The sequence below is a fragment of the Vulpes lagopus genome, chromosome 2, assembly GCF_018345385.1.
Source record: "Vulpes lagopus strain Blue_001 chromosome 2, ASM1834538v1, whole genome shotgun sequence".
In the NCBI taxonomy this organism is placed as follows: domain Eukaryota; kingdom Metazoa; phylum Chordata; class Mammalia; order Carnivora; family Canidae; genus Vulpes; species Vulpes lagopus.
Window position 1 is genome coordinate 55,140,230 of NC_054825.1, and position 13,061 is coordinate 55,153,290.

The 13,061-nt window shown below is 33.4% G+C and overlaps 1 protein-coding gene across 1 annotated transcript in view; it reads left to right on the forward strand.

Annotated features, from left to right (window-relative positions):
• VPS13C (vacuolar protein sorting 13 homolog C) overlaps window positions 1-12,691 on the forward strand; it is a 172,667-nt gene extending 159,976 nt beyond the window's left edge. Inside the window, exons 80-83 of the mRNA XM_041745716.1 lie at window positions 1,927-2,015; window positions 8,757-8,880; window positions 10,281-10,361; window positions 10,673-12,691. Of these exons, the coding sequence (XP_041601650.1) occupies window positions 1,927-2,015; window positions 8,757-8,880; window positions 10,281-10,361; window positions 10,673-10,774 (396 nt within the window). The 3' untranslated portion in view covers window positions 10,775-12,691. The remainder of the gene's footprint in view (window positions 1-1,926; window positions 2,016-8,756; window positions 8,881-10,280; window positions 10,362-10,672) is intronic.
• Window positions 12,692-13,061: the final 370 nt, after the last annotated feature.

A 13,061-nucleotide genomic window follows, 5' to 3' on the forward strand; every position in this document is an offset into this window, starting at 1 on the left:
TTTTTATTTAATATTCTCTTGATTCACATACTTATGACTATATAATATTTAAAATGTTTGTTGCTTTTTAATTTTAATTATATTTTTCCATGTTCATAGAAATATTTCATTCTCAATTCTTGCATTACCATCTCTTGAAGTAAACTTAACAATGTGTATTTGACCATTCCAAGTTGTTGGCCTTAAAAATACTTGTTATTTTACTAATAGTAATAATTCTGTGATAAAAATCATTATACATATTGATTTTTCATATATTATTTCCATAGAATTTACTTGAAAATATTGAATGCTTTTGCTAAATATTGTAAATTCCTCAAGTTGCATTTTGGGAAGGGAGTAAATATTTTATCAGCTATAATCTGGTCTTCTGCTGCCATCAGTGACTCAATATCTTAATCTGATCTCAGAGTGTAGTGGATTTTAGTCATGCTGAAAACAGTTTCTATCATGTAGTAAATATGATGATAAATTATACTTTAAAAGCTTTCAGTGGTTCAGAATACAATAGCCTGATAACTAATGAAAATGCATACACAATGGAAAGTGGGTAGTATTTCTTTTACATTGCATCTCACATCTAAATATTTTAACATTTAAATTTCAAAGCTAAAAATAAATATACTGGATTGTTCTATTCATTTCCCATTTTCTCTTAATTAAAGAACTTAAGGTATAAATGTTAAAAGATTTTAGCTAATCCACAAAGGCAAGATGTGAAACAAGTGACTTAAATACCACTTGTCTCTGAGACTCATTCTAAGATGAGATCCCACTTCTGGGATTCATCTTCTTTGTTCTTGGCTTTTCATAATTGTCAAGGAATGACTGAACCAAGAATTTTTGGAAAATGTGTATGTAAGCATTGAAATAACAAATGTGTTTTCTCTGCTTGTGATTATTATCGATTGTTATCCTTTTAATAATATTGATGTTGTATTCTTGGTTATACATGTTATAGTCTTATTTATTAGTTATATTTATGTTCTGTAGTTTCATATACATTATATCATCTGATCCTTAATCATGCATTATAGATAATGTCAATAATATTCGATTAGCATTAATTATAAAAATAACTATTTTACTCATTTTTTAATGTGTGCTAATTCAAATCACAATAGTTTGGAGATAGTTGAAATGAAAATAAATGTATTTTAATGTGGTACTATTTATACTTGAATTATTTATGCTTGTTTATTGTCTTTAGCAATAAATTGTGCCAGCTATTTGAAATCTTAGAAATTTTTCATGTTTGTTAATATTGACATTATATTTTCTTTTCTTTCAAGATTATAATTTGTTACATACATGTACTTTTCATGCATGTTTAATCTGTAAGACCAAATACTCAAAAACATTAGGATCAGCTATCTTGAAATTTTATTATGTGTATATCTATCTATATAAATCAGTGATTCTTAACCTTTGAGAAGGATCACAGACCTACTAAAAAAGTGATGAAAAATATGAACCATCTTCTGAGAAAAGTTGCAGAACCACATTTTCAAAATTTTATGTGCTGTTTTAGGTGCAGTTCATAGACCTCCCAGAGTCTTTCCATGGACCCAAGGTTAAGAACCCCTATAACGTTAATGTCACACTTCATATTAGCATATGTTCGTATTCCATTAATGAAAATCCGTGATTACCTCTGGTAGATATTTTTAAACCTATGTGTTGTCACAGAATGAGATGTATTTTATAAGATCATTTAGTAAGCATTTAATACAGATTTGTCTCTTAAGGCACACTCAGAGTTATGCTGTGAATATTTTTCTAGCTTCACATGCCAATATTGTGCCTTTGTTTCTAATATTTTTTTTCCCTAACTAGCACTGTTACTATAATTAACTAATATACAGTATTGGAAATGCTATTTGGATGCATGTACTATGCAAATTTTGAGTCTTGTTTTCTTTTCAGAATCATATCAGAAAGTTAGAAGGAGAGACGTATCGATACCACTGTGCTATTTCTGGAAGCAAGAAGGCAATCCTTATGATTACAAATAGGTATTAACTTTAAGTGACATTTTTTTCAAATGCAAACTATATAGATGACAAGAATTTCGAAAACTAAAATGGCAGAGGACTTGGAGAACTATACTAAAATTATAAAATGCTCATTGTCATTTAGTCACAAAAATACAATCTAGATGAGTCCTTTGAAATCATCTGTTCTAACCCTCTCGTTTTGGAGATGCTGAAACTGAGACTCAGCATAGTTAAGGAGGTTATCCCAGTTAAACAACTACTGAGATATGGGGTCTAGAATAGCCTTGTAGGTGTAGTAGTCATACTATTACATGTGAATTATAAATCCAGCTATGGAGACTGGGTTCATGAATTACTTTTTCTTACTATAAGGTTTTATTTTAGATGATTAGCATACCTTTTTTAAGGATGGTATTACATCTGTGTGTTTTTTCGAATTTTTTCTAAGTATTTTGGGAATGGTAGATAATTTTTCCAAATAGAAGAACTTGGACTAAACCACTAAGTTTATTTTCCTGAAATTTTTCCTATATCACTTGTTCCAAAATGACTATTAGATGTTAACAATTTTCAGAACCTTCTAAGTTATGTACTTTAATAGGATTAAGGCAGAGTATTTACAATAGGCAAAAATCTGCATTAGATTCCTTACTCTACTGCATTGAAATATATTTGGCTGGAAGAAGAGAAAGGAAAACTAAAACGATAGGATTCAGACTTAAACCACAAACTTTTTCAAGGAGTTAACCAGTCACATGACTTGCCCATTAAGTAAAAATATGCGCAAAACAATCTAAAAAGTGTTTTTTTACTGATTGGACAAGTAATCATTTATTTTTTATGCCCACAATTTTGTATTTTGTGCATTAGATTAGACTCAAAACAGTGTTTATTTGTACTATATGTTGTACATAGCTACAATGGCAATGTGTTAATTCATTTTAAAATTGTATACCTTTTATGTAATTCAAAACTAGGTAATGGAAATCGGGTTTTTTGGGTGGGTTGTTTCTGGTAATACTTAATACTTTAGAACTTGTTTGATTTAAGTACTTTGTGGGAATATTACTGTACATGTTATATATCTGGTTTTTCTTCAAGTAAAATGAAAAATCATAGTAACTTTAAATCTCGTTTCTTATAGAGGTTTTTTGGGAGGTAATTAGTAAGATATTTCTGACCAGTACAATTATTTAGTCTCCTTGTAGCTTTAGAAGACTCTAATAGGAAATGCTTTGACTGAGGTAATTATCATTATGCTGATCTGTTTTACCTTTAATGATTACATAAAAATAGCATTTCTTCTAAAGTTGGTGTTTAAAAAATTGCTAGAATTATGCTTATTCATTGTAGATAGTACAGATCAAGAGCCAGCAGAATTTCTTTAAAGGATCAGATTGTAAATATTTAGGCTTCAAGGGCCATAGTATGTTTCCCAACTATTCATTTCTGCCCATGTGGTAGGAAAACATGGACAGTATGTAAATGAATGGGGGGGAGGGTATCTGTTTTCCAGTACGATTTTATTTGCTAATATAGGTCATGGGCTGGATTTGGCTCACAGGTTGTAGTTAGCCCACCCCTAAAGACAATAATTTAAAAGATGAAAACAAAGTAACCACACTTTGTAGTTTGTTTAGAACAGAGCTGATTTGCACCTTTTGTCCCAATTAGCAACTATCCCTTTCATTTTTATTTATTTACTTTTTTAAGATTTTATTTATTTATTCATGATAGACATAGAGAGAGAGGGAGAGGCAGAGACACAGGCAGAAGGAGAAGCAGGCTCCATGCCCAGAGCCCAACGTGGGACTCAATCCCAGGACTCCAGGATCGCGCCCTGGGCCAAAGACAGGCGCCAAACTGCTGAGCCACCCAGGGATCCCCTCCCTTTCATTTTTAAAAATGTTTTGGTTTGAATCATAAATTATGATAACCCCTAAAAACAGCCTTTACCAGCAATCCCACCATCCAGCTACATATGTATTTTGTAAAAACCATGTATTTCTACAGCCAGCTGCAGTACATTTTGTGAAAACTATGTACAGAAATACGTTAGGTATATTTAACTAACCTAGGTTTTTCACCAATGTATTATTATCATCTTCCCAGACCATTAGATAGATATTCATAGACAACATACTTTTTAATGACTGTAATATTGTATTTATGGATATACTATGACTTATTTAAATGCTATTTATTCCTATTTGATATTCAGTTTTTCCCTCCCAGTACTGTATTATTATAAACACATCTTTGCAACTCAGTCTTTTTTCTACAATTATTTCCTTAGGATGAATTCTTATCAGTGGAATTGCTGATTTGAAAATCGTGAAGATTTTTGAGACTCTTTTATATATTGCTAACTTGTTTTATCAGAACAATTGTATTGAGTTTTTTACATACAGCCAACAGTTTAAGAGAATGCTCTTTATCCTGTGCGTTTTGCTAAGACTAGTGTTATTATTTAAACTTTTTTGTTCTTGCTAACTTAATGGGCAGAAAATAGTTCTTTGTTTTAATTAGCATTTATTTGATTGCTAATGAGTATGAACATTTTAATACATTCATCATGTATGTATATTTTCTATTCCATGAGTTGCTTTTTCATATCCTTTGTTCATTTTTTATTATGTCATTCTTTTTCTTACTGAATTTAAATAACATTTTATAAATTAATATTAGCTCTTTTTACCTAATACATTATCAATATTTTAATGACTTTTTTGAGTTTTCCAATATTTAGGGTTCTTAATTTTTCCATATTGGAGTTTATCTAAAATTTAGTGTGAATTGTTTCTCTTATCAGTTTTTAGAAAAAAAATACAAGTTTTCATGACCTAAATTTATCAGGCTGTATCTTCACTAGTTGGTCCTAACTCCTGCTTAGTATTTTAGTAATCTTCATTAGGAAATTGTTCTCTGAATAGGCATTTTTTTTAACCTTCTGTGTTAGTTTGTATGGGCTACCATAACAAAAATACCATAGATAGGTGGCTTAAGCAACAAGCATTAATTTCACAGTTCTGAAGCCTGGGAAGTCTAAGGTCAGGGGGCCAGCAGATTCTGTGTCTGTGAGGGCTCACTTCCTGATTCATAGATGGCCATCTTGCTGTGTCCTAACATGGCAAAAGTGGTAAGGGAGTTTCCTCAGGCCTCTTTTATAAGGGCACTGATCTCATTTATGAGGGCTCTGCCCTCATGACCTACTCACCCCCAAAGGTGCCACCTCTAAATACTATCACATTGGGTTTGGGATTCAATGTATGATTTGGGAGAGGACATACATATTTTGACCATTGCACTATCAGTGTCTGACAGAAATAGGGATACAGTTAAAAGTTATATCTTCTGTCCCCTCCTCATCTAAAGGAGGGTCTGGCACATTATTAGTGACATCACAGTATACTAGATGCTAAGATAAAGTGATATACAGAGACTCTGGAAAGGAAAAATGTCTTGGTTCAGTAAGGTGGGAACCTAGGTATCATGGGGAGTGTGTTAGGGCAGATGTGCTTGAGCTGTCTTACAGAGTATGGAGTTTTCATACACCTAAATAGCAGGCAGTCAGAGGGATTAAACAGTATGGCATTTTGAACAGAATGATCATTTGAAATGACTGGACAGCAGGATGTTGGTGGGAAAGCATTGGGAGATGAAATAAATCATAGGTATCTGCTCATGACATCTGAAGGGTATAGATTTCATCATTAATGTGATGGAAGATTACTAATTTTTTTAAAAGTATAGATATTTTATTGTTCATTATTACAGCTTTTCACATAGAGGTATATGCACATAGCTCACACGTAAGTCTTTTTTTCACTCCCACTGAAGGTTTGTGCACGAGAACTAATATGATGATCTTTGCAGTTTAGAAAGATCTCTGGCAGCAGTTTAGATGTTGAAATGGATGAGGATCACAGTGGAGTCAGGGAGACCAGTTAGAGACCAGTTAGTTTTCTATTGTTGCATAGAAAATTACCATAAAATTAGCAGCTTAAAATAACACAGATTTACTATCTCACAATTTCTCTAGGACAGGAGTTGGCTATGGCATGGCTGGGCTCTCTGCTCAGGGTTTCACAGTCTTAAATCAAAATATAAACTTCCTTTTTAGAAGCCTCTGGGACAGAATCCACTTCCAAGCTCACTTAATGTTGTTGGCAGAATTCAGTTTCTTGCAGTTGTAGGACTAATATCCCAGTTTCCTGGATCTCTGTGAGCGGGGTATCTGCTAACAGCATCTGGAACCTATCCTCATTTTTGCCATGTGGCTTTCTGCTTCTTCAGTCCAGCAACCAGCACTCTGGATTCTCAGCCTCTAACCCAGATTTAAAGGGGCCTTGTGTTTATGTCATGCCCATGCAGATAAACTTTTTCTTAAAATCACCTTTGCCTTATAATAAAACCTAATCATGGGGGAGAAATCCATCATATTCATAGTCATGGGGATTGTACAGGTCTATATACTAGAGGACAGGGAATCTTCGGGACCATAGTAGAATTCTGTCTACCACATAGACTGTGGCAGTGATTCTGATAGGAAGCAGTGAGGCCTAAACTAAAAGAACAAAGACAGCCTTGAAAAGACTAGGGCTTGGCATTGATTGAGTTTAGAAGAGAAAGGAATATAAGAGGACTTTTTGGTTTGGGGCTTAAATACCAAGAGTATTATCATTTATAATAATTTAAGGAAAAAGATTGTTTTTGTCTCTGTTTTTAAACTTAGTGAATTTCACGTAGCTTTGAGATATCATAGTAGAGATGCCTTAATAGTCCAGGGGACAGATAGAGATGTAGATTATAAATGTAGGTGTAGATAATTGGAGTTTGGATAAGGATTGGAGTTGAGATCTTGGAGATTTTCCAGAGTGTGTGTGTCAAATAGAAGACCAAGATTTGAGCTCTGGTAAACATGGAATGGGAGGAAGAGAATGAAAAGGATTTAGAGTGCTAGGAGAACAATATTATTATTGGCATGGTGAAGAGAAAAGAGAATGTGAAGACAATGGGAATGGTGAATTTGCATTTGACACAGTGACTTGTAATTGTTTTCTGGAACTCTTAGCTCTTGTGATTCTCTTCTGGAACAGGAAGTGAAGGGATGGAATCCACTTCCTGGAGACTGTTTAGAATATGGAGTGGTGTTGAAGGATATCACAATGAGAGAGCACTTCTGGCCCTTTGAAGCCTTGAACTAGGGATGATGAACTTCCTACAGTACACAACAGTCCCAAGTCAGCCCCAAATTCCAGTAGTTCCTCTACTGAGAAATAGTGCTGGAGGTTTAGTTCAATCCCCACCCTGCATCAGTCACCAGGTTCATTCAGCTCTACCTCCTAAGCATCTAGAATCCACCTTGCTCTCCTTCTTTTTCCTAGCTACTGTCTTAACTGAGGTTCTGTTCCCTGATTGGACTATTCTATTAGTGTTCTACTTTGATTATCGCTCCTCTCCTCCCTTGGCCACTAGAGCTGTGACTCTAAAATGGAAACTTGATCATGAAATTTCCCATTACCTTACAGATTTAAAGTCAAGATGTACTAAAATTGAAAAAAAAAAAAAAAAACCAACAACAAAACAAAACAAAAAAACCCCAACAACAACAACAACAACAACAAAAACCCTTCAAGATCTGGCACTAAGCTAATTTTCTCACCTTTGTGTATATGTAATATTCCAGCTATAGACCTCTACATTCCTCAAATAAACCCTCCCCTTTTTGTACCCTCCATTATGTTAGTGCTCTGCTCCCTTTGTCTGGACTATCTTTTCCCTTTCCCACATAGAGAACTCCTTTCTTTCAAGAATCAGCTCTTATACCACATACTTTACCCACATAATCAGTCCCTCTTTCTTGTGCTCTGGAATAATTTTCTGCACACTGTCCTTCTGCACTCATCTTATTTTGCTGTCAGAATATTTACATGTTTTTTTCCCCTCTAACCTATAAGTGCCTCTCAAGCAGAAATACTATCTTCTTGGTTTCTCTAGCACCCTGGATATTTGTAGAATTAACAATTCCTTTGCTTTCCTAGTTATGCTTTCTGTAATCAGAATCAAGTATGGTTATATCAGTAATTAATCTGAATCACACACTGGGAAATCAGTGTGGATGTCCTTTAAGGATTCCGTGATTTTTCTTTTCTTTTTCTTTCCCTTCTGCCTCCTTCTCCTCCTCCCCACTCCCATCTCCTCCTCCTTGCTATTAAGTAAAATGGGATACTCACTCTGATACAGTACATTAGTGTTAAAGTGTTCAAACCTGATATTTATTAGTAGGCCTAAAGTGAATCTTTGCTGACATTTGAGGTTTGTGACATTTCCTGCACATTCTTTCTTGACTGGAAGGCATAGATGATTGACAGTAAAGAGCAATTAATAATTTTCCAAGTAAAACATTTTCAGGGGCTTCTGCCTTTATTGCTTCCCAGATGAGAGTACAGCCTGTTCCTTATGTGTTTCAAAGATGATTTAAGTTTTTCGGTCAGTTAAAAAAAAATGACACTTTTCTGAATTTTGCAAGATTGGCAGAAGGGGAACTTTTGAAAGTCTGCTGTGTTAGTTGGTAGGTGCCATATTTTCTCTTTGACAGTTACCTAGGCTTTTTTTTTTAAATGTAAAGCATATTTTTTTAGTGCCAAGTTATATTATTTACTGAATACTGCCTGTGCCATCCAGCAAAGTGAAATATTAGAATAATGAACTATCTTTATGACTACCTGCATGCTTTTGTTTCCTTTTGAAAAACAGGCGAGTGTTGTGTATAAATGAAGTTGAAATCCTAGGCCATATGTCCATAGACTGGCAATGTCCATTTGAAGATTTTGTATTTCCTCCCAGTGTCCATGGAAACATGCTAAAAATTCCAGTCAAGGTAAAAAAACATGAATTACATGTTTAGAGCCAAGACTTTGTTAATTGAGTGGAAACCAGTGCTTTCTGGCTGTCTTTTACAGTTAACTACACAAAGTGTTTGAAGGATCATTGTGATGATGATTATATTATTGTTATTATAATATGGTGAAATGTAAGGAAAGATGTATAATCAATTTATTTCTGTGCTGTATTCTTTTGACAGTCTTTGATTATGTCAAGTGTCCAGTAGAAGAATTAAGATGTGGATACTTCCTTTTTGTAGAGTAAAGCATTAGTAAATAAGAATTATTATTTTTTTTACTTCATATGAATAACTATTCTGCTGTAATCTTAGATGCTTTTTGGAAGATTCCCTTTTTAAGGCTTTTAGGAGATTATTACAAATATATCTGAAACACTCATGTTTTATCACATTTGGCCCTTACAAAATTTAAGTGCATTAAATGTACATACATTAAATGTATTTACTTAAATGTAAATACAATTTAAGTATATGATAATACTTTCATGTCTTTCCTTCTCATCATTTTCTAAGGAAGAACTTTTAATTACATAGCAAGTGATTAACAGAAATGATACCCCAACCCTTTGCATAGTTCTCAGGCTTCACTTTGCTTTGAAATGTATCATTTTTCTTATATATATATTATAAATTTATTTTCACCCCTTTAAAAAAAAAACTACAAATTGTCATTCTGAGGGTGGTTATTCTTGGAATGTGTATTTTCTCCTAAACAATAATGATACCTGTTATTGGAACTATCTGAAAAACATTTATCATAAAACTTAATAGAGATGCAGGTACTTTATCCTTTAATTTATGTTTTCTTTTCATACAAATTTACAAATAAAAGAACTGTAAAACAATACCATTTTGCATTTCAACCTTACCTCATTGTAGAGCGTCGAAATTGAAAGTACCCCTTGGTATATGAAACATAGTTTTCAAACCAGGGAAAACTGTGTCACTCTGCATATATATTACTGTCTCCTCAGTTATCACTTTTCTTTCACATCAGTGGTGAGAATTGACTCAATGTGTTTTACATTATATAAGAATTTTATCTATCAGCCAAGGAAATGAAGGAAGGGTTTTTTGATTTGTCAGATGTGGTGAGTTATCAAGTGGTGTTTCTGTAGGCTATTTATCATAGCCTGTAGAAAGCCATTATTTTACCCAGATAGATGTGTACTCATCCAATTTCATAAATTCTAACAACTCACATATGGAACCACTATCCTTGTACTGAAATGATTTAGTTCTTATCATACCTGAATATGGATATTTGGTTAGTCTGTTGGTTATAAAATAGAATTGACATTTAAGCATCCAATTAAAGGATATGATTTTTTTTCTTCCCCAGAATAATTTTTCTGTCATTGTTTCTTTTGAAACAGGAGCAGGGACTGTTCCACAAAAAAGACAGTGCTGGTTATGGCTACCGGAGCATTTACCTGCAGGACGCCACCACAGCAGAGGTAAACAATTGACTTTACAGAATGCCCCCTTTGTTTTTTAGCTGGAAGAATTTTTTTAATCTGTTATACTGATTATTTCTCCCAAAAGATTTTCCAGTTTTAACTCTGGATGGATATGTTAGCTTAAAATAATATATTGTGGGCTCACTAGGGCATAAGGGTCTTATTTTGCGTTACACCTATGGACTAGTGTATTCTTGTTCTTTGCTGTTGGACCTGTATGGAAAGCTCCAACTCTTGCTTTTCTGCCTTTACCCATAGATGAGCCTGTACTTGTCTTTACCATTCATAGTAAATATTTTATTTTACAGAAAGCATATAATGCCATTGATGATGCACAATCAATGAGACAACAGCAAAAATTGAAGAAGCAGTCGTCACTGAAACTTCTCAGGCCCCAAATACCATTTTAATCACGCTATTAAAGCAGCCCCAGAGGGCTGCTACCGGGAGAAAAACCAACTATCGGTCTTGTCTATAAATCACTCTTCTTTATCTTGCTAAAGAGAATTTTTAAAGCAATCCTTCAGTTCTTGAATTCTTTTCTAGGGTAACTGGTATTGGATTTTCCATTTTTTTCCCCTTTAGTTTTGACTCTAATTTTGTAACCATGTCTGTGTCAGCAATTCACTTCTACGCTGCCCCCTATATGTGGTCAGGCCCTCAAAGAAATAACACTTTAAACTCAGAGTGGGATTTCCATTAACGTTAAAGTTGTGAAGCAAAGGGCAATGGGCTTGTTTTTAATTAAAGTTCTTACTGAAGAACTAGAAAAAAGCTTAGGATGACTAGTGTTCTTTAGGAGATTTTGGACAAACCTTTGTACACATGTTGGATATTTTATTTAAGGGTACTTTGTTCAGTAATTGAACTGAGGTCATATTTTTGGTAAATCAGATAATTGAAGAAAAGCCACTAAAGGGAGAGATGACATGTTTTCTGTTTTCTCTTCATGAAAACATTATTTTTCTCCTAATAAAAACATTTTTTACTTTGGTGCTTCTTTTTCTTCCTTGCATTAGAATATAAAAACATATGGAAAATCAAATCTCAAACTATCTGTGGTCTGTGGTCTGTAATGTAGCCTTCATAAAACTTTTGAAATTATTTATGTGCTCTTTTGAGATGAACTTAAGTGGCACAATTATAACACTGATACATGAAAATAGTGTACTTTATGTTTTTCGAGACTCAGAAATATGAAAAGCTTGATATTTTTATATTTCTAGAAATTATTTTTTTATAAGTTGAAAGAGTTTTATGGGCATCATAAACTAATGCTTAATCCTATTGCATACCTTGAAATGTATTTTAAATACTTACTAAGAAGTATGAAAAATGTCTAGTTATTTTATATAAAAATAAAATAAGGCACATATGACAACACTGTGGAAAATACCTGGTAAGTGTATCCTTTGAGGGAGCAAGCTTATGAGAATCAGTTCAGTACAGTATTTTATTTTTGTCCTTTCCACATCTTACTTATGCTGATCAGAGATATACTGCCTATAAAAGTTTCTTTAAAAATGATGAGAAGTATTTAATTTCCTTGAATGAATCTTTATATTTGCTCATGGTTTTTAATGTGACATTTATTTCAAATCACCGAATTGAAGAAATGAAGATGTGGACATACTTGATTTGCTCTGTTTTTGTTGATATGTGGTCAAGTTTCTACAAACTTTATATCTGTTTTGTAAGAAAGCCGTAAAACTTTTAAAATGTTTCCTAGTTATTATTTACTATAGACTCCAAAAAGGGGATATAACAACTGATACCCTAATATCAATTAGGGTACCAGTTATCTGGTACTTGATCTCTGATACAGTATGGTGGACCTTGCCTTTTCAACATCATTTCTTTTTCTGTGAAGGAACGTGTCATATATAAAACTTCTAGCCTTAAACAGAATTTCTGTATCAGTAGTTAATTGCAGTATATTAAAAGAAGCATCATAAACAGAATTTCATAGCAAATGCACTAGTGTTTTGTATCTTTAAATTTGACTTAATCAGGAATTTGAGATATCTGATTATATATTTCATAGGAATCACAGCTATTGACAATGTCCTAAATATTTAAGAAACCGTATTATACTGATGGCATGTACAAAACATTGATTTAAAATTTTTTATAGATATATTTAAATTCATCTCAGTTGAGGTAAAAATAAATTTTCAAATGTTTGTAACATTTTAATTTGATTTAATCCTCTGGGATAGAAATAATTCATTGGTAAAGTATAATGTATTTTGTGTTTTTAAAAATGCTTTGAGAGTTAATTGCTTGCATATGAACTACTGAGAGAAATAAAATATTTGGTGCATTGTTTACAAGTGTGAAAACTTTGTAGGTGTGTGTTAAATATTCAAATAACACTTAGCTTTACTTTCTGTGTCTTTCCCCTTTCCTCTTCCAATCTTATTCTAGTGGGAAGTTAATAGTTACAGAGCATTTAAAAAAAAAATGCTCCTAAGTGGAAGCCTTTCCTGGAGGGTACTGAGCCCCTTGACCACATCTCTGGCACAGGTCTTCAGTGCAGGGGGAATACAGAGAACATATTTGTCAAGGGCCCTGCTCCCACACTTCGAAATCTTTGGCTGCTTTTGCACTGGGGTTATGCCTTCTGTTGTTTCTATTAGTCATTGATGGCATATGGCAAGGATATGAGTGCAGGCCCATTCCTGGGAGACAGGAATT